This window comes from Syzygium oleosum, unplaced genomic scaffold (genome assembly GCF_021117445.2).
Source record: "Syzygium oleosum isolate NSW1041296 unplaced genomic scaffold, Sole_v2.1 Sole_v2.03, whole genome shotgun sequence".
Lineage (NCBI taxonomy): Eukaryota > Viridiplantae > Streptophyta > Magnoliopsida > Myrtales > Myrtaceae > Syzygium > Syzygium oleosum.
This window is the reverse complement of record NW_026607487.1, coordinates 8,974,388-8,995,970: the sequence shown is the minus strand read 5'-3', so window position 1 is coordinate 8,995,970 and position 21,583 is coordinate 8,974,388. Positions and strand designations below refer to the sequence as shown.

The window sequence follows — 21,583 nt, the reverse complement described above, 5'->3', positions numbered from 1 at the left end:
CGATCAATCATGTACACATGAAAGCCAAGAGAGGCAACCTATATATCAATGTAGTATCCAAGTACGCGTAACATTATCGAGACGGAACCATCAGCAAAAAATGGTCATTCCTTTTCCTTAATTGTAGGAGACTAATTTCCTTGTTAATCATAATGCAGAAAGAGAAATGATATAAGTGATGGTCGTTAATCCCCAGTGAGAGTTCCAGGCCGTACTCGGCCACAAATTCTTCAAGGAAACCTGGAAACTTTTGTCGTTTCTACTGTCCTTTTTCCTATTTGTCCGGTTTCTACTATGTCCTACGGGCGTTGCTCAACTAACATAATATGATGTCCAGCTCGAGCTACACCTTCCTTTTATTTGCTCGGTTTTTGGTGCTATGAATTTTTTCTTTCGGAAGTAATATGTCTGAGAATTTAAGCTATTCCGCTTTTCCCCTTAAACCCCATCTACAAACTTGTTATGGGTGAATTCCCTAAAAAATCCCAAATTTTAGGTTAAGTCTCAAATTTGCCTTGATTTTTTTTTTATCTCAGAAAAACCCCAAATTTTAGGTCTAGTCCCAAAATTGTCTCGAAATTTTTTTTGTCTAAAAAAAAACCCCAAACTTTAAGTTCAGTCCCAAATCTGCCCCGGATTTTTGTTGTGTAAAAAAAATCAGCAAATTTCAATTTATTTTCAAAAATATACCGCCGTGATCTAGTCCCAACTTAGCGTGGCACTTCCACGTCAATAAAAAATTCACATTAGCAAAGTAATGAGGCGATAGGTATAGACCGATGTCGCATTTCCACTTCGATAACAAATCCAACCCAATAAAAATTATTGAAATTCTCCAAAATAAAACCATTCTAGGATATGAAACTTAGGAACAGTAACAAATCCACCCAAAAAACTTTTTTTAATTTAAAAAAAAACCTAATTCTTAGGTTCAGTCCAAATTTGCTCCGAACTTTTCTTTGTCTAAAAAAAAGACCAATTATTTTGTTGATGTGGATTTGTTATTGACGTGGACGTACCACGTCAAGTTGGGACTGGATCACGGGGGTATATTTTTGAAAATAAATTGAATTTTGGTAATTTCTTTTACACAAAAAAAATTTCGAGGCAGATTTGGAACTTGACCTAAAGTTGAGGGTTTTTTAGGGAATTATGCCAACTTGTTATACAACCATTGGTGTAAACAATCTCATATGTGATATTGTTTTTTTCGTTTATTTAGAATTTTCAAAAACTAGTTTCTTCTTTAAAATTTTTTGACACGATATAAAAACACACGAAAATTCTGTGATATGCATGTAATCCAAACGTGTCCGTATTTCACCCCTAAAATCTATGGAATTTTGTAATATTCTATTAAATCATATAATTTTTGTGTTTGGAGGCTTTACAAATTGAATAATATTTCAAACATGTCACGAACAGGGGATCACTTATTAATTGGATGCATTATTTATAGGGTTAATTCCAAAAAAAAGCACCAACTTTAGGTCTACGGACAATTCTAGCCCAAACTTTTTTTGTCCTGTAAATAAGCACAAACTTTAGGTTAAGTGACAATTCTGGCCCCAACTTTTTTTTGTCTCATAAAAAATTATCAGCTTTCATCCTGATCCCAAATCTGGCCCCTCGTTGACTTTCTATCTGAAGTCACCCTTGTTTGAGAAAAAAAGGTTATTGTGGTGAGCCTGGTGAATCTCATCCATGGCGTCTATCGACGGGCGGTGGTCTACAGCTTCATATTACGACAAAAGGATAAAGTCTGGCTAGAGAGATTCAATATGGAGATATTTTTTACTTGCCGGTGAAGTGAAGGAGACGAACAGTTTCACCGTTATTCTTCAAGCTATGGCTCAGGGAATAATATAATGAATAGTGCTTTAAATCCAGTCAGCGAGTCACGTGGATTTATTGCTAAGGTGGAATAGTCAACATGGATAATCAATGGTTTTAAGTCAATAGGGACCGGATTTGGGATTTTAATGAAAGTTGGTGCTTTTTTACGAGACAATAAAAAGTTGGGGCCAGAATTGTCACTCGTCCTAAAGTTGGTGCTTTTTTACGGGACAAAAAAAAGTTCGGATCAGAATTGTCCCTCGACCTAAAGTTTATGCTTTTTTACAGGACAAAAAAAAGTTCGGGTCAGAATTGTCCTTCGACCTAAAGTTGGTGTTTTTGTTGGGAATTAACCCATTATTTATAGGCCGCACTTTTTCCACTTTTTATTTGGTTTAGACACTTTTTTTTTGTGTTTTGACCATACTATACCTTGTGTGGCCCACCACTTTTATTACAACTCTACAAAATTAGTAAAAAATATCGTTTTATTTTGTTTCTTCTTTTTTTCCTTGCTTCTTCTTTCTTCCATGCCTTTCACATCTCAGTTCTCAGCTCTTGCAAATTGGTCTCTTTGTTTTTTCTCTTCAGACCATTCTTTTCTTTCTATGCCTCCCTACTTCTCAAGTTGCAGGGCATTGAGACAATGTAGGCTTGCATTCACACTAATAAAGATTGAATTCACAAAGACAAGGTAAACATACATTAGCAACCCAACAAGCCCCCAAAAAAGATCATCCTCCATATCGTTGCCGGTTACGGATCGACCACCTTGGGCTGTCAAGGTCTTGAGACGGATGTCCAGCCACCACATCGTCTTCATCTTGTCTGGAGACAATGAGCTAGACATGTCTGGCAAGTTCTCAGGTTAAGATGATTACATCAACAACACGGTCTTCATGCCCTGCCATGCTAGACAACTAGCGGATGGCAAAGTTGACAGTGCCGAGCGCATCCTCAACCTCCAAACGAGACGCTTCGAGGGGGTACGAATCGACCCGGTTCGGTTCCGAAACATAGCGACTGGGCTATGGGGGTGACTTTGGGAATGGTGGGGCAAAGATGGACAACAGCTTTTTCTAATGAAGTTAAACAACAAGTTGATGCTCTTGAGGAGCTAAACTAGGGACTTCAACCCCACGTGATGGTAGTTTGAAAGCAAAAGAAGTAGGGAAATAGGACTACGTATTGGCAAGAAGACCAGAGATGCTTATAATGGTGGAATGAACATGGAGGATTTCATAGGCAAACCTCACTTGGAAGATCAAGGTTCCATAGATGTTCTTAGCACTTACAATGAAACATTTTGACATGAACTCAAATTCGTGAAATCATAGGTAACTCCAAAGAGAAGAGAATGGCCTACAAGAGAGAAAATAGAGAAAGAGCCGAGAACTGAGATGTAAAAGACATGGAAAGAAAGAAAAGAAGGAAAGTGGAACCCGCAAGCAAAAAAAAGAAGAAACAAAATAAAAGGAGTTGACCAAATAAAAAAAAAGGGACCACTTTTGTAGAGTTGTAATAAAAGTGGTGGGTCATACAAGAAATAGTATAGTCAAAACACAAAAAAGGAGCCTATAGAGGAGGGGAAAAGCGTGACCCATTATTTAATGAGATAAAACATTTTAATTGTGCTCGTGGAAAAGCTTTTTTATACCGCCAATTTCGAAAGTAAAATCCATAAATATATAAAAAAAAATGACTGTAAGGTTGTACGTCAAGTAACACTTATTTACGTGCAATCATAGTCAAAAGAGGCCGATAAAAAGTTTTTTTTTTTTTCACAACCCAACGGTATGGCTTCAAACACCTAGCTACCTAAAGGTCCATGAAATATGTGTAAGTCGATGAACCAGTTAAATACAAACATTTTGGCGTATATAAGTAATTCTGACACAGAACATCTTGTACGTAATTAGAGGGATTTGAATGAATGACTTTCAGTTCTTAAATTGAAAATTTCCCCAAATACACTAACCACGAAGAAGAGAGACTAATTTGTATTACAATGTTTGAATGAAAGTATCACTGTTGATGTGTACGTTGATACATGATGAAACACTAATTGAATGTCCACAGTAGAGGATAGTTACTTCACTTTTTCTATTAATTCCCAAATATCATAGATTCTTGTTTTAGAGTGATATTCAACCTTTTAAAATTGTATTTCAATTTCTCATAGAGCTTTATATTTGGCTTAAATAATATGACTAGATTTATTTCGTTAAATAAAAACCAATGCTCTCTCTCAACAATTTTTTTTTTCCTTTTGATTGCACCATCCATGAAAAATGAAACATGTGATCCAAATTACACCGCTATCAATGAGAAGTAACAGTGCCATTAGGTTAGCAATGTTCAAAAATATCGAATTCGAACTTTTATCGTGTGCGCCGTCGACGACGCAAATGATTACTCAGATCATCACTTGTATTAAACAAACCACTTTAACATTTTTAAAATTGGGGTTTGTCGCCAGCCTAACACCGGCATGGAAAGACCGAAAGGTTTAAAGGCCCTCCTGTACCTATTGAGACATATCTGCTCCTTCATAGACGTCATTTGTCAAATGATTAAACTTAATTAGGTAATAACTATTGTTCTCTTCTCTTTGTTTTTCCTTATTCCTAGGTAAGCAAAGCAATCTTATCGAATAAACGGCAGATGCAAGTCCAAGCAAAAGGCGGATGCACAGCAGCAGTCCGAGCAAGCCCATTGAAACTGCTCATCCTCCTCTCCAATGAGTCGTCAGCTTTTTCTACTGATCATGCAACGACAACGACGAACCGTTCAATGACCCTTCTCTGTATTCAGAAGCCTAAGCACTCGAAATGGAATACTTCGGTACGATCCTCATCTATGCGGACTAATTCTAAGAGAACCCACGTTGTGTTTCTCATGACTAGAAGACATTATCATGTCTGAGAGTTGTCGAACACGACGCTTCTCTGCGCCAGAACTCGGCCCAACATGCAAGGTGGAGCTAAGCCTTCACTTGGACAGATTCATACACACTACACACATCGTCCAATTGCCTAATAACAATGGCCATCTCAGTTGACTCTCACGACGTTTCCTATTCAACATCACATTATTTTTCTTGTGTCATCGTGAGATGAATTCAGAATACTTTTGTGGGGAAACGCGTCTTCATTTGGTTTTCAATGTTAGTCTTATTAATTTTTAATTCATCCAGCCATAATAAGGCACCTCACCTACTCTCTCTCTCTCTCTCGCACTCATTCTTTGACTTGCTCATTTTGGCCATTCGAGATGGCGCAGGACTGAGTCCCCTTCATGGGAAGCCACCAAGCACCAATTGAAAATGACAATAACAGATTGGGATTTGGTCAGATTTTATAAGATATCATAGATTTACGTGGTTTTTCCCTGTTCCAGCCTGTTGATTGGGTTTCAAAAGAAATAAATAATCACCGCTAGTGATTGTGGAGTTCACTATATAAAGGCTTGCACATCGCCTTCCCATTCATCACCTTCTCAACAGTTCTCATTCGGAAGCAAGGTTGAGTTTGCCACCCCCAATGAGTAGCCAAAGCCGGTCGAGGCACTGGCCTCGGCTATTCCATGCATTGGCATTTTGCCTCATTGCCACATGTGTGTTGGCCGATTATGAGCCTTATACCTACGCATCGCCCCCTCCCCCGCCGCAGAAACATGTAGAGCTTCCTCCTTATCTCTATTTGTCTCCGCCACCGCCGAAACATGAAAAGTATCCGCCTTATCTCTATAAGTCTCCGCCACCCCCGTATGTCTATAAGTCCCCGCCACCGCCTTCACCCTCACCACCTCCTCCATATGTGTACAAATCACCTCCACCACCTTCACCATCACCCCCACCTCCATATGTTTATAAGTCTCCTCCTCCACCATCCCCTTCACCTCCTCCTCCTTACATATACAAATCACCACCACCACCATCACCATCACCTCCACCTCCCTATGTATACAAGTCCCCGCCACCACCTTCGCCTTCCCCACCTCCTCCTTACGTGTACAAGTCTCCACCACCTCCGTCCCCGTCACCTCCACCTCCTTATATCTACAAGTCCCCGCCACCACCTTCTCCTTCCCCACCTCCTCCTTACGTGTATAAGTCACCACCATCATTGCCATCACCCCCACCTCCCTATGTCTACAAGTCTCCTCCTCCACCATCCCCTTCACCACCTCCTCCTTACATATACAAGTCACCACCACCACCATCACCATCACCTCCACCTCCCTATGTCTACAAGTCCCCGCCACCACCTCCTCCTTCTCCACCTTCTCCTTACGTGTATAAGTCGCCGCCGCCGCCATCACCATCACCTCCACCTCCCTATGTCTACAAGTCACCTCCGCCACCATCCCCTTCACCACCTCCTCTATACTTGTATAAATCACCACCACCTCCATCTCCATCGCCTCCACCTCCATATATCTACAAGTCTCCCCCACCACCTTCACCATCACCACCACCACCTTATGTTTACAAGTCACCACCACCTCCAGTAAAGTCACCGCCGCCCCCATACTACTATAAATCTCCACCTCCACCTTCCCCATCACCACCACCTCCTTATATCTATAAGTCACCGCCACCTCCGGTGAAATCACCGCCTCCTCCCTACTACTACCAATCTCCACCCCCACCTTCTCCTTCACCACCCCCACCTTATGTTTACAATTCACCACCACCTCCAGTAAAGTTGCCTCCCCCTTCGTACTACTATAACTCGCTGCCGCCGCCTTCACATTCTCCACCTCCTCCTCAATACTACTACAAATCTCCTCCGCCTCCCCGGGGCTACTATTAGGTGGCGATTTGGTCCCCTTAGAGTGCCTAAGAAGCTGGAGCAAGAATAATACCATTCTTTGGCGATACACGAGTGCCTAAGAAGCTAGAGCAAGAATAATACCATTCTTTGGCGATACACTTTACTTGGAAGCAATTATTTTTCATTCTTATACAAATGTACTTTTCAATTTGATAAGTCCCGAGTGACAATGATTGTATGATTAATTCGAGTAATGAAAGCATATCTGAGTTCAGTTTTTATCCATGTCTTTAAGCTGTTAATTCTGGTTTCTCGTTCATTCTTCCCTCCTCTTCCCTCCTTACTATTTTCTATATGTATGCGGACCCTGTGCTTTGCAACTTTCAACGTTCCCAAAAACAAAAAGAAACCCTAGAAATAGCTTTTCGAGTTAGTTTAGAACTGATCGAGGACTGAGTCAAATGCTAGAAATCTAACCTATTAATACTCTATGATAAAAATAAAAATAAAAACCTATTTATACTCATATGTGCACGCTTTGCACGAAGATGCACAATTTGGGGACCCTCTCATAACTTTCCAGAGTTGGAGCTCACACAAGCAACAAATACTTGCCTTATTAGCAAGATGTCTATGGCCATAAACCCACTAATTCATTGGCGTAACAAGTACATGAAAAATAGAAATATGGTTTAAAGTAAAGTCCACAGCGCATGCTCCCATGAAAGCCAAGAGAGGCAAGCCCTTTCTCAGCATAGCGCAAGTAACATATCAAAGGGAACCGCCAACAAAATTGGTCATTCATTTTCCCCGTTGGGAGAAGAATTCCCTCGTTATGATTAACGCAGAAATATCAAATACGGACTCTCATTGCGTGCGGCATTGGTGCAAACGATTATTCACGTCATCGCGGGGAAAAGTGCCAAAAAAGTCATAAACCTTTTATATTAGTGTCAATTTAGTCCTAAACCTTTTTTTGGTGCCAATTCAGTCCTAAACCTTTTGCATTTGTGCCAATTTAGTCCTAAACCTTTTGTTTTTGTGCCAATTTAGTCCTTCCGGCCAATTTTGACCGGAATTTGCCGATGTGGACGCCTGCCGGCCGACGGCCGGTCACCGGCATCGACATGGCACCGACGTGGACAACTTTAATAATATTTTAATATTTTTTAAATTTTTATTTTTTTCCTTTTTTTTCTTTTTTCTTCCACTTTTTTTTTTTGGTCCCTCCCTCCTTCCTCTGGCTGGTCGCCGATCCGGCGACTGGCCACTGGTGAGGGCGAGCCTCGCCTTGGTCGGGCGAGGCTTGACCTTGCCAAATCCGGCGAGGTCGGGCCTCACCGGATCTGGCAAGGTCGAGCCTCGCCCGGCCGACCTCGTCGGATCCGGCGAGGTCGGGCCTCGCCCGACCATGGCGAGGCTCGCCCTCGCCGCGGCCTCCGGCGAGGGCTTGAGCCTCGCCATGGTGGGGCGAGGCCCGACCTTGCAGAATCTGGCAAGTTCGAGCCTCGACCAGCAACCTTGCCAGATCCGGCGAGGTCGGGCCTCACCCGACCATGGCGAGGCCCGCCCTCGCCGCGGCTTCCGGCGAGGGCTCGAGCCTCGCTCGACCAAGGCGAGGCTCGCCGTCGCCGGGCGAGGCCGCCCTCACCAGTGGCCGGCGAGGTCGAGCTCGCCGGCCTCTGGCCTCTGGCCGGTCGCCGGGACCGGCGACCGGCCAGAGGAAGGAGGGAGAGAACAAAAAAAAAAGGAAAAAAATAAAAATTCAAAAAAATATTAAAATATTATTAAAGTTATCCACATCGGCGCCACATCAGCGCCGGTGACCGGCTGCCGGCCGGCAGGCGTCCACATCGACAAATTCCGGTCAAAATTGACCAGAAGGACTAAATTGGCATAAAAATAAAAGGTTTAGGACTGAATTGGCATCAATTTAAAAGGTTTATGACTTAATTGGCACCAAAAAAAAGTTTATGACTAAATTGGCACAAATGTAAAAGGTTTAGGACTGAATTGGCGTCAAAAAAAGGTTTAAGATTAAATTGGCACTAATGCAAAAGGTTTAGGACTTTTTTTGCACTTTTCCCCATCATCGCGCCTATTAAACGATCACTTCTTTATGTTTTGTTTTTAAATTCATGCTCGTGGCCGCGGATGGAAAGACCAAAAAGGTTTGAGGCCCTCCCGAGGCATATCTGCTCCATAGGCATCGTTTGTCAAACGAAGGTACTTAATTAGGTATAACCATTTCCATGTGTAATATTCGTCCTATCTAGTGGAAAGTCGTTAGGGGAAAAGGAAGTTTCGATCTTTTGTTGGACTGTCCAATCAAATGAACAAAAATCAACGCCTTGATTTTGATAGTTAATTCGGATGGGGAGGGGAGTTGCCCCGAAGCCATCGCGCTTCCACCTTCCCAAGTAATTGGTTCAACCGATTTAAAGTCTAAGTCGCCATCCGTGGCTATGACTTAGACTTTTAAACTGTAGTCCTTAATGGCGGTCCAAGTGATCATACGAAGAGACCCTCTTTTTCATTAGGAGCGAATTTCTTTTCGATCGCCTTTTTCCGCAATAAAGAAGAAGTTCGCTTTAGGTAGGTAAATATCAAACCCGAGAAGCAACCCACCGACCCAGTGAGCTGTTTAAGACATAAGTCGAAATTGAATCCGGATCGTTAATTAATAATGTGGTGGGGAGAGATTAGAGACTTCATAATTAGCGGGCTGTGCATATCCTTCCTTCGTGATTTACATAGAAATCTCTTCGCAATTAATCCTTTTTCGAAAATCAGTACCAGTTCTTTTCTTTTGGCAGAGTATACTTATGAGTTTGGTGATGCACAATGTAGAGCTGTTCTTAGCCAAGGTTAAAAAAAAAAGTACGGAAAAAAATTATGTGTCAGAAGTGGGATTTGAACCCACGCCCTCTTTCGAGGACCAGAACTTGAGTCTGGCGCCTTAGACCACTCGGCCATCCTGACCGGTTCTTACCTATTCTATTCTTAATTATTACGTATTTCTTAAGTCGCATGCATACGTGGAAGCCTGGAACTGACCGTTACGGAAGATATTTGTAATTAAACAGATGTGGATGTCTAATTTACAACATAACTTATTGGTTGGATAGGCTTAGCATAAAGTCTTCGATGACGACGCTCAAACTCTTTGCTCTCTCACCTTCTGTGTCCCTTACGAGAAAGGAAGTTATGCTAAATCGACAATATGATCTAATGGGAAGAGAAGAAGGAACTTCTTATAGTTAGATTAATTACCATAGTCTGCAATTTATTCGTGCGGCATCATGATATTTTCCCTTTGTTTCTGAAGCTGCCAAAGTGATACAAGTCTAGAGGTCTGGTTTTCTTTGCATTGATCTCATGTCCCAACTCAAGAATTCAAGTCTGGGAGTAGTTAGGGTTTTGCGGTGGAGGGTTCTTCCTTACTTCATTAAGGGGAGATTACTCATACATACAACAAAGTCCGTCGTCAACGTGTATGTGCGAAGACATCACTGTTTGACCTTAGAGACACTAAGTTCAATTGAAGAATTATTAAAATAATTTGATTCGTGAGCCATTGTCAGAATCTCTCTTTCAATGTAAAGCAGTTTTCTACCTCAACCCCCTCAAAGTCTGACATGATAACGCAACTTCCATTTCTTATTCATTGATTTTTTCAGTAAGCTGTGTAGACAAGGAAAGCCATGCATAGATAAAAAAACAAATGAGACGAGGAAATCGGTTACATAGTCGTGTCTCTACGTGTAAACAAATATAGCGAGACTAAAGTTCAACAAAACACATTTATGGCGTAATGGAAATATCCAAGCAATGCTCGTCTTCGGACTTTATTGAATTCATAGCAGACAGATTGCACCTGCAACAACAAAGGGTAGCAACATCAGTTCGCGTTATAATCTCTTTGGAATTCCGACAAAGATCAGCAACAAAAGAACGAGAGAAATATGGATTATAATCTTTTCTTTAATTGGCTTACTTACATGAACAAAGGTGCATAGAAACAGGTCGGTCTAATAGACCGGGGGAGGTGGAGGAGAGGTGTAGTGGTATGGAGGAGGCGGCGGAGACTTGTAGACATAAGGAGGCGGGGGCGGCGATTTGTACATGTAAGGCGGTGGAGGTGGAGACTTGTAGACATAGGGTGGAGGTGGTGGAGACTTGTACATGTAAGGCGGTGGAGGTGGAGACTTGTAGACATAGGGTGGAGGTGGTGGAGACTTGTACACATAAGGCGGCGGCGGTGGCGATTTATACATGTAAGGCGGTGGAGGTGGAGACTTGTAGACATAGGGTGGAGGTGGTGGAGACTTGTAAACATAAGGCGGCGGTGGTGGCGATTTATACATGTAAGGCGGTGGAGGTGGAGACTTGTAGACATAGGGTGGAGGTGGTGGAGATTTGTATTCATATGGAGGTGGTGGTGGGGACTTGTATACATAAGGTGGTGGCGGAGGCGACTTGTACATATAGGGTGGAGGAGGTGGGGACTTGTAGACATATGGAGGCGGCGGCGGGGACTTGTAGACGTAAGGGGGAGGGGGTGGAGATTTGTAAATGTACGGCGGAGGAGGTGGGGACTTGTAGACATATGGAGGCGGCGGTGGGGACTTGTAGACGTAAGGAGGCGGCGGTGGAGACTTGTACATATAAGGAGGAGGCGGTGGAGATTTGTAAATGTACGGCGGAGGAGGTGGAGACTCATAGATATAAGGAGGTGGAGGCGGTGACTTGTAAACATAAGGCGGCGAAGGCTCGTCGTCGGCCGCCACCACCACCACTTCAGTGGCTATCAAGCATATTGCCAATGCATAGAGAAGGCGTGGCCAAAAATTGGCCATTTTAGCTCCCCCCCACCAACTTACTTAGGGGACTACCAAATCTAGCTCTTATTATCTTCAAACGTAGCTAAAAGGGTATTTGTGAGTTTGTCTCCTCAAGATGTCTCGCTTTATATAGCCATCCGCTCAATCAGTAAATCAATTTTTTAATAAACCAAGAAACTTCCAACATGCAACTAATTCTAATAGAATAAACACAAATTGGCTCGTTACTGTATTTCCCAGGCCATACTGAGTATAATATTAAACAATGAAGCAATCATTTTCATTGATCATTACATGTACTGGTTGAACAAGTCAAAGGATGAATGCTCCAACAACTTTTCTATAATAATTAGCACACCTAACTCCGAGAGTTTACCAAATGTATAGTAGACTAATGATGGGGAAGGTGAGAATTGAGGATATGCTTTGAAAATGTCAGAATGTACTTGGGGACGAGGCACATCCTGCATTAATATTCTTATCTCGTGCATATTCTATACTTCATTTGCTTCAGCAACCGTAGACTTTGCTAACTAATTCTTGATTTATGCAGCGGCAATCGTTGGCTAATCATTGTCACTGATGAGCCTCATATTCAACAACGTAATCGTCATACGGCGTTTTGCGCAAGTTTTACGCTGTCCACCGGTGCGGCTCGTGGTTGACATGTCCACGGAGTTCGGGATGCAAAACTTCAGTGGCCGATGCTGCGTTTGAGAATGGAAGACATTCTCGCTTCCGTTGTGCCAATACATGTGATGCCTTGACCTGTTCATGTTCAACGAAGCTAACTGTGGCAGAAGCAGGTAGGTATTTTTATCTGCATATATATCGTGCTTGCGTAATGAAGACAGGTTCAAAAGCATATTTTCTCTGTTTCTTGCAACACAATCCCAGTGGCAATTAATAATTTGGTATGACAACAGCACAATTTTAGCCGTCGATCGCGAGGTTTTTCTTTTCGTCTGCCAGTGGAGTGTCTTCTGTGGAGATTAAAGAACAGGTCAAAGCAAGCGTCAGATGTTCCAATGGCCGCTCACTTAAGATTCCAGGGACAAGTTTAAGGACAAAGGACGTACAGCAATCCTTTCCTCCCACTTCGCCATTTTGTACTTTTAACCCGAGGATGCCACAAAATGACGTTAACACTTAGGGAAAATTGTCGGAAAAGTCCTAAACTTTTTGAATTGGTGTCAATTTAGCCTTAAATATTTTTTTGTGCCAATTCAGTCTTAAACATTTTGTCTTTGTGCCAATTCAGTCCTTCCGGCTAATTTTGACCGGCTTTTGCTGACGTGGACGCCGGCCGACTTACGTGACATCACCGGCGATGACGTGAATAACTTTTAATAATATTTTCCGAATTTTGTAATATTTTTTTCTTTTCCTTTCTTCTTCCTCCGGCCAGTTGCCGGTCCGGCGGCCCCCGCCGGCCGCTGGCGAAGGTGACCGCGAGGTTGCGGCCTCTACCAATGGTTGGGCGAGGCATGACCTCGCCAGATCTGGCAAGGTCGGGCCTCGCCCATGGCCGACGGGGCTTGACCTTCGCCAGCCCAGGCAAGGCCGCCCTCGCGACCATCTGGCGAGGTCGAATGGCCGCGAGGGCGGCCTCGCACTGGGCTGGCAAGGGTCGAGCCCCGCCGGCCATGGGCGAGGCCCAACCTCACCAGATCCGGCAAGGTCGTGCCTCGCCCAGCCGTTAGCGAGGGCTTGAGCCTTTGCTAGTGGCTGCGAGGTCGTGGGCAAGCCTAGCCAGAGGCCGGCGACCAGCTGGACGAAGAAAAAAGGAAAATAAAATAAAAATAAAATAAAATATTAAAAAATTTGAAAATTATTAAAATATTATTAAAACTTATCCACGTCATCGCCGGCGATGCCACGTAAGCCGGCCGGCATCCACGTCAGCAAAATCAGGTCAAATTAGCCGGAAGGACTGAATTGGCACAAAAATAAAAGGTTTAGGACTAAATTGGCCCCAACACAAAATGTTTAGGACTTTTTCAACACTTTTCCCTTAATACTTAAGTTCGTTATTCGCTAGAGCACAGTTAAAAGAAGTTCAGTTATGAACTTTGCAGGAATTGGCAAATTAACCTACAGAAATTGCAATCAGCCGAGACTTTGCAAGCTCTTACTAGGCTATAAGTTAGCTCTGGTTAGACTAATGGCATTTCATTTTTGCTAAGTAAATCTGTCGTTTTTATCTGTTAAAGTCAAGATAAAGGAGGATCCTTGCTTGCAGATATATCAAGGATTCTCTGAACATTTCTCTTGACTAATCTACTTTCTTCCATGTATAATTCATGGGGTTCTGGCCTTTTCTTCCTAACTCCGTTTGAAAACTCAGCATTTCGTCGTCGTGTTCTGCAGATGTCCTACGACACGTTACGATGATATATTTGGTTTTCTTTGTCCAAGTTCTTCTGGTCGACTTGTTCTTTGCATGACCTTGCTTGATCTGCATTGACAAATTCCGCTTAACTTTTCACGTTATCGCTGGAAAAGCAACCTGGTTCTTTGAAAATTATCTAGCACATGTTGAGAAAACCTTCTAACTAGTTTTAAAGTTGACAAAACATCCATGTGGTTCTTTAAAGTCTGATAAATGCCTTTAAGCTTTGGCGATTCAGGAATTAATCTTTAAAGAGACCTTGTTCAGACTCAACTCTAATTCTGTCTGGATATCGTGATTTATAGACTGTTATTTCGTGGATGTCATTTGTATGGATATCATCAATAGCAACAGATGGATATCAAAAGAATCATGCATGGATATATTGTTTTGCAACAATTTAAAATACAAAACATCTTGATTGATTGGCAATCAATCTCGAGATAAGTAACCTTCTAAATTGAAGAACTCTACGTATGGAAACTGAAGACTTTGGTTGTATGGGCGACTAGAATCAACGGAGATTCAAACTTTGTCCCTCAACGCCTGCTCAATCTTCTTCATAAAGTTCTCTCCAACAAGTACATTGGAAGACAATCCTATAAATACAGTCCAACCGGAAGATTGGAAGTAGAGGAGTATAAAAGGAAATCAAGGTGCCAATGAGAAGAGAGACGAGATCAGGATAAAAAATTCCAAAGCAAGAGAACTTCATCCTTTATTTTCGGGTATATGTTCATTAGAAGTCCTAATACTTGTCACCAAAGTGCAATTGAGTTCTAAAACTTGCAAAAAGTGCAATCAAGTTTTAAAATTTGTCAACTTGGTTCAATTGAGTCCTAAAGTTAACACCATCAAATTGTTTAGCGGAAAATGCTGACGTGGCATATTTAAATCAATTTCTCTCTCCTACTTGGCATTTATTATTATTTTCTCATTCAAATCTTATTTAAATTAAATAAAAAAACTAAAAAAAGCTTAATTTTTATTTACAAAAACAATAATGAAAAAGAAAAAGAAAAAGAAAGGGGGACCTTACCGGTAGGGCGCTGCCACTTTTGCTGCCGCTGCCGCCCATCACCGACCCTGGGTGAGGGCAGCCGGCGCTCGCCGGCCCCGGGCAAGGGCCGACGACCTTCTCTAGGCCCGAGAGAGGCTCGCCTAGATCTGGGCAAATCCGGCCGTCGCTCAGGCCGACGAGGCCTAGCGAGCATCACTGGCCCTTGCTTGGGGCCGGCGAGGCCTCGCCTAGGGCAGGCAAGGCTCACCAGGCCCTGGTGAGGGCGGGCGGCGCCCAGATCTGGGCGAGCCGCGCTAGCCCCATGCAAGGGCCGGCATCGCCTAGATCTAGACACCTCAACCTAGATCTAGGCGAGCCTCACCGGCCTAGGCCTCGCCCAAGGCCGGCGATGGGCGGCGGTGGCAGCACCTATCGGCGAGGCCTTCTCTTATTTTTTCCACTATTATTTTTTTAATTAAAATTTTAGCTTTCTTTACTTTTTTAATCTAATTTAAATAATATTTAGAGAATAATAATAATAATAATAAATGCCACGTAGGATAGAAAAATTGATTTAAATATGCCACGTTAGTATTTTCCATTAGACAAATTGGCAATGTTAACTTTAGGACTCGATTACACCAACTTGATAAATTTTAGAACTTGATTGCACTTTTTGCAAGTTTTAGGACTCAATTGCACTTTGTTAACAAGTTTTAATACTTATAGTAGACATATCCCTTATTGTTGTGAGCTGAAATTGTTATCTTTGAGAGGAATTGTAAGAGTGATAGTGTGAGTTAGAGAGATCAATCAAACACACTTGAGAAGTGAACACTCAGACTTTGTATCCTCTTATTGATCGACTAGTGAAATCTTGCCAATAGATTGTCAGAGTGGGAGAGTAAACACAGGTTTGATTTAAACCGAATCACTATAAACTATGTGTGCAAATTATCTCATCTCAAAACTCTTATTGATTATTTTATTATATATCTTTGCACATTGATAAATTGCATTAAACTCTTGTCGATATTCAGACTCTGACATTTACATATTGATCAATATCACCAAACTACTGGTGCTGATCAGACTCTAATTTTGAATACTTTACTTCAGCTTGAAATTTGTCAAGATTAGTTAAAATCGCATATTCACCCCCTCTAGGTGATATTGCTAGCTCCATCCTTATCATACTCAAAATTGCATTAGGAACGGGTTAGAGTCATGGTACCATATAGCCCCAGATTATTTCTTTACCATCAGCGCGATGATCTCTAGCAGTGTACAGCGTCAGAGTGTCGGACCATTTGCCGAGTGAAGTAAGTAAATAGTCCGATTATCACTCCTGACCTGAGTCTTCCAACTTTCCATTAAACAATCATGTTTGTAATGTCAGCTGATAACGAAATATACTAGCAACTCTATGCTGTGTGGTTGAGAGCCATGACCGCCACCGGTTTTGACAGGAAAAGATGGAGGGGGGAATAAAGAAAGACTTGCCAAGACAAGGAAAATGCAAAAATTAGCGATGAAGAGCAAGAACTCTTTGAATGATTCACCTGAAAAAGCGAGAAATTGACAAACTTGGATCTGGGGAAGGATATTCCCGGTTAAATAAGGTAATACCACTTGACAAGTGTATGATTCAGTCAAATAAGAATAAAAACAGATCAGAACCTTCTGATGAACACATAATTAGATCCTAATATTCACCAACAGGAGGCATCAGACATGATTTGTCAAGGCATACACACAGCGAGAGGAACTGAAGTAATCGACAAAACCATGAATCGAGGTCAAAAGTGCAAAAGGACACAGAGCCAGGAAAGAGGAAGTGGGCACTTGTCCTGATTATTTAGTAGTTACCCTTGTAATGATAAGTTCGCAAAGTTTAGAGAGTTTGACATTGTGCATCTGCGATGAAGTGCTTTTAACCTTGCTACATGACTCCCAAGTCCAGTGACTCCGACCTGATTCTTGTGCCAAATTAAGTCTACTGCCTGTGAAGGTCATTAGCATTACAGTGATGGAGCCGGCTATGGTACAATAATGAAGCCAGTTTCACAGAAAATCTCGAGACAAAGTCAGAGATTCTTCATCTTTATCTCAATTCACGATACAAAGAGCAGCAAAAATCTGCAGGAAGTTCAATATAGAGTCCACCATCTGTCAGTATGACCGTTTTATGTGCTTGCATTTTTGTACATTGCACGTGATAATCATCCAGAATAATTATTTGGTGGTATAGAAAGGTTCTTGTCTCTCATTAGCAGAGGAGCTCTATTCCTGGCCAACTCGGAGAAGCATATGGACTACAATGCGATGTTTCACTTATTTCCTTTTGCTAGGAAAATACTATCCATAGCTGCACTCTGCTTCCTCAAGCAGGTGAAGGATGATTATGTAAAGAAATTCCTCGGTCTCCTTTTGTTCCCGCATTCTTGAGTCCACATTTTTCAGCTAGTCATTGATTTTTAAAGCAGGAGGTCGTGAAGCAGAAGCGCTCAGCAAATTCTGTTTCTCATCAAGGGGTCAGGCTTCCGTTGAACCTCACATCCTTGAGGCGGGATTCTTATAATAGGAATTTTCTTGTCATGATCAACGATTTCTTGCTAACAGGATAATGTGTCGTGAATAATTACTCCTTGGACCGGACCAAGTCACATCTCCATTAGACGAGGAAAAGCAAAAAATGTGAGGTAAAAGGATGCATCTCCAAATTAACCAATCAAACAATACATAAGACTGAATGGCAAGGAAAATACAGGCTTGAAATAGTGCTAGTCTTTCAGACTATGCATCTCCTACAAAGCACACAAGCTCTTTACATTCTTTCAATAAAAGTGACTAGGCACCCGGGATGTATTCAAGTAATAATGAGCCCATGTGAACTGAAGAACCTTAGACTCTGCTCAAGCTTGTTTGGATTTCTTCAATCCGAGTACGGTGAGGAGCACTCCGAGGTAATCGAAAGCATAAAACGACCAAAATAGCTGCAGTTTGTGGTCATTCCAAGGAGGGAATCTGAACCAGAAGTCAACAAGAAAGCTTCTTCTCACCACTGCCTTGTTGTGGCTGAATGTATCAAATGAGAACTTCCCGTGGTAATTGCCCATGCCACTCTCGCCAATACCTCCAAAAGGTAGCGTATCGGCCAAGTACTGCAGATTCGACGTGGATTGGGCCATTCGAGAAAATAAGATTAAAGAAAACGGTAAGAATCATTGGTTACCATTCACAAAGCAAGTGCGATATGCTGCATAAGAGAATTCTTTTCAATAATTTTTACTGTGGTTTGTGGCAGTTATTTCTCATCAAAAAACCATCTATCTTTTTGCACAGTCAATGGATCATGAAGTTAACGAACAATGGCATTACTTGAATCATTGCATCATTGAATGTCACGCTTCCCGATGATGTTTCCGCTACCATGCTTTTCCAGAGTGAGTCGTTTTGAGTGAAGACATAAATCGCGAGAGGTTTTGGCCTTGAATTTATGAAGTTGATGCTGTCCTCAATCTTCTTCAACTGTCAAGACACGGAGTAGTTGACTGCAACTTAATCTATGAGAAGCAAAGTCACTACTAACTGAAGATTTCCGAATATCATTTAAGACCCGTTTGGTTCAACTTTGGAAATACTACTTGGAGGAATGTAAATACCTTTAAGTTAAAGTCCCTTGGGAAAATGCAAGTGGCGTTTAGTAAAAAATCATTTGTAAAGCTACTTTGGTCCAAGTAGTGTTTGATAAAAAAAATTTTGCAAAAGGGCTTTGGGAATTATCTTTTTTATTAAAAAAAACCCATCCTACCCTTCGCTGAAGCCGACGAAGGCCTACTGTCGCTGACTAGGGCCTACGGCCGCTGGCGAGCTAGATCTGCCGCCGCCGGCTGTCGCCCGAGGTCGGACAACCACCGGCGAGCTAGATCTGTCGCCAGCAGTCGTCGCCCGAGGCCAAGCGACCGTCGGCGAGGGTCGCGCGACCTAGACGCCGGCCGCCTGAGTCGCGCGACCCAGGCGGTAGAAAACCTCGCACGACCCAAGGCGGCGGCACCTAGGCGGCCGCGCAACCTCAGGCGGCCGTCGCCTGGGTCATGCGACCTCGCCGACACAATCCGGTGTCAGCCGCCCTCGCCGGCCACCTCACGAAGAAGATAAACAGTATCAAGAGAGGCAAAATCAAAATAAGCCAAAATAAGTGATGGTAGTTTGAGGACAAAAAATTTGGGTTCAACATTTCAAATGCTAGCATTTGGCCAATGCTAGGCCGAATGTTGAACCAAACAGTTCGGCATTTTGGGAAGGGGCTTTCGAGGCCGAAAGCCCATTCCCAAAGCTGAACCAAACGGGGCCTAGAAGGACAATGTCTAGGGACAAAGGAGAATTATGGAAGTATACATCTCAAAGAGAATATTCTTACTGTAATGATCGGGAGTAAGGGGCCGAAAATCTCATCTTGCATGATATCCGATTCAAGCGGGGGATCAAGCAAGATGGTTGGCTCAATAAACCTGCGCGAAACAAAAGCGAGGGAATGATTGACTACTAGAGCGCAACATTCTTAGGCTCTTTCAAATGAGACTATATGGACGACATACAAGCTGTTTTCGTCCGTTGAACCTCCGTGGACTATAGAAGCTTTGACATTGGGGTCTTCTAGAAGAGATTTTAGTCTCAAGAAGTGGTGTTTATTCACGATTCTTGCCATACTACGCGATTCTCTTGGATTCTCTCCAAACATCTTGCCGATCCAGACTTTCATTAGTTCCAGCTGAACAAAGAAGCAAAATTATAAGCATGATGCTAAAACAGATAGGAAAATGATTAAAACGACATACTATTTGGTTGTCATCGTACCAAAATGGAGCTAAATTTCGTCTCCACTAGGACATAATCAACGGCTATGCAAGCTTGGCCAGCACAGGCACTAAATTTCGCCCCGAGAATTCGTTGAACGGCCACCTTAACATGTAAGAGCAAATATTACATCTTGTGAAGTGAGTTTTATATCTAGAAATTGAGCAAGTTGCTCACTTTGGATGGAGTTCTAATGTGACAATCCTTTTTTTACCTCTCTGTTCCATGAGCTCGAAAGAGAATCCAGTACGGCAGGACACTTTCCCCCCAACTCGAGAGTCACGGGTGTCAGATGATTCGCTGCTGCAGCCATCACCATGCGACCTACTCGCGCACTTCCTATACTTTCGCGAAACATTGAGAGAATGAAAGCTTCGCAATCGAAACAGCCCGTTGATAAGGTTTGATCTTGTACATCAGGAACAACTTGAAAGGAGAGCACCGTGAGTGATGTTTTTACCTGTGAAGAGTATTTTATTCCACTTTTGCTGTACCAGTTGTTCACTAAAGGCAGGACCACCTTCGATAACCTTGACGGCCTTAGAGTCCAGATAAGCCGGCAATGCATTGGCCAGGAGAGAAGAGCATCTAGGAGCCAACTCTGAAGGTTTTAGGACCACCACATTTCCGGCAGCCAGTGCTCCTATCAGTGGTTCCAGGGAGCGTCCTGTTTATATACAACCCAGCCATGACAATCGCCACCTTAAGTAGATAAGACGGAAGCTTTATACAAATACAGATGATGGAACTAAATTTGATTTCCTAGGCAAACAATTTCGCTTACCAAATGGAAAATTCCAAGATGAGATGATCAGGACGAGGCCGAGAGGTTCGGGAATTATCTCTGCAGTCGTTAGTACAGCAGCTAGCGGCAGTTTAGCCTACAAAGTCGAGGAGCTCACCTTAAAATCTTCTCATAATAGATGTCTACAGGGCATTAAGAAGAGATCATAGCTTTAAGATGTCAGTAAGGACACATAATGTTTCACAAACCCCGCAACGCGATGGGAATCTTGCGGTCCAAGAAAGATGTCAAAGAAACAGTGAAATTTTCCCGGCACGGGATAAACAGGACATATTGAAGTATCAATCAGTCCTCGTTCACCTTTTTGGTTGACATCCACCCTTTCAAACAACCAATTGCATAGTTCACAGACTTTACCAAGCTCCCGATCTGCGCAAGCTCAAGCAAAAAAAAAAAATTAAACTACAGCAAGAAAACACAAGGGTCAGCAATAAGTCTCATTCCAGGCATGTCGCTGGCTATTTCCTAAAAAGAAGCAGAAATTTTGAATTCCAGAAGCTACCTCATCCCGATAAGCCTCGGCAGGATGCTTCCCCAAGTCATATTCAAGGGCTGCGTATATTTCGGCTTCTCTTTCTTCAAGAAGCCGACGCAACCCTCAGAGCTGCGACTTCCTCCAAGATGCTTCTCTTGTGTTGCCATCCCTGTAGTACTCTCTCATGCCCTCCAGATGAACTTCCAACTCTCCCCCTGTCTCCATGGCTGCAGGAAGGTGATGACCCAACATTTTGCTCTGCTCTTCTGGGTGCTTCTAGGCTTTTCACATTAAGTGATCAACTGACCTCTTATTTATTTCTTGGTGGGTTGCTTAGATGTCATTTAAAGCACCTTAGTCTGTTTGCAATGCGCCCTCTCACATGATCCAAGTCACAATTGTGGTCCCCGGAGGGCTTGAGCAAACTTGGTAACTTTTCCTATGAGACCACGTATCTCCAGTAAAAGGAATACCTACATCGTGTCCTTCTTGTCTGTTTACCAGGAAGGCTACTGGGATCGTTTTTGAAAAGGATGAAGATATAAATGGTCCATAAACTTTGGCTCGATGTGTAGTATGATTCATAAACTTTT

General features: G+C 42.7%; 3 protein-coding genes and 1 non-coding gene across 4 annotated transcripts; 1 reads left to right on the top strand and 3 right to left on the bottom strand.

Annotated features, from left to right (window-relative positions):
• The first annotated feature begins 5,331 nt into the window (after positions 1-5,331).
• Positions 5,332-6,899, top strand: LOC130137804 (extensin-2-like). Its single transcript, XM_056310076.1, has 2 exons — positions 5,332-5,526; positions 5,575-6,899. Exons 1-2 carry the CDS (start codon positions 5,379-5,381, stop codon positions 6,651-6,653), a joined length of 1,227 nt encoding a protein of 408 aa, XP_056166051.1. The 5' UTR covers positions 5,332-5,378; the 3' UTR covers positions 6,654-6,899.
• Positions 6,900-9,512: 2,613 nt separating this feature from the next.
• On the bottom strand, positions 9,513-9,596 carry TRNAL-CAA (transfer RNA leucine (anticodon CAA)). The gene has a single exon. It is a non-coding gene; the product is annotated as a tRNA-Leu (tRNA).
• Positions 9,597-10,248: 652 nt separating this feature from the next.
• LOC115679249 (extensin-3-like) lies at positions 10,249-11,547 on the bottom strand. The gene is made up of 2 exons (XM_056309101.1): positions 10,616-11,547; positions 10,249-10,491 (listed from the first exon to the last, which is right to left on the bottom strand). Exon 1 carries the CDS (start codon positions 11,471-11,473, stop codon positions 10,646-10,648), a length of 828 nt encoding a protein of 275 aa, XP_056165076.1. The 5' UTR covers positions 11,474-11,547; the 3' UTR covers positions 10,249-10,491; positions 10,616-10,645.
• A 6,001-nt stretch (positions 11,548-17,548) lies between these two features.
• Positions 17,549-21,308, bottom strand: LOC115679294 (aldehyde dehydrogenase family 3 member F1-like). Its single transcript, XM_056309053.1, has 10 exons — positions 21,018-21,308; positions 20,816-20,884; positions 20,495-20,591; positions 20,171-20,377; positions 19,925-20,049; positions 19,711-19,815; positions 19,452-19,624; positions 19,274-19,364; positions 18,232-18,381; positions 17,549-18,014 (listed from the first exon to the last, which is right to left on the bottom strand). Exons 2-10 carry the CDS (start codon positions 20,828-20,830, stop codon positions 17,766-17,768), a joined length of 1,212 nt encoding a protein of 403 aa, XP_056165028.1. The 5' UTR covers positions 20,831-20,884; positions 21,018-21,308; the 3' UTR covers positions 17,549-17,765.
• Positions 21,309-21,583: the final 275 nt, after the last annotated feature.

What these genes read in the sequence shown, in the direction of transcription:
- LOC115679249 (XM_056309101.1), bottom strand. Translation starts at nt 11,473, where the DNA reads ATGGCCAATTTTTGGCCACGCCTTCTCTATGCATTGGCAATATGCTTG.
- LOC130137804 (XM_056310076.1), top strand. Translation starts at nt 5,379, where the DNA reads ATGAGTAGCCAAAGCCGGTCGAGGCACTGGCCTCGGCTATTCCATGCA. An exon ending in GAAACATGTAGAGCTTCCTC is followed by an intron (nt 5,527 to 5,574) that starts CTTATCTCTATT and finishes AAAAGTATCCGC; the next exon opens with CTTATCTCTATAAGTCTCCG.
- LOC115679294 (XM_056309053.1), bottom strand. An exon ending in CGAAATTTAGCTCCATTTTG is followed by an intron (nt 19,625 to 19,710) that starts GTACGATGACAA and finishes TTCTTTGTTCAG; the next exon opens with CTGGAACTAATGAAAGTCTG. An exon ending in TCAATGATGCAATGATTCAA is followed by an intron (nt 18,015 to 18,231) that starts GTAATGCCATTG and finishes TCGAATCTGCAG; the next exon opens with TACTTGGCCGATACGCTACC.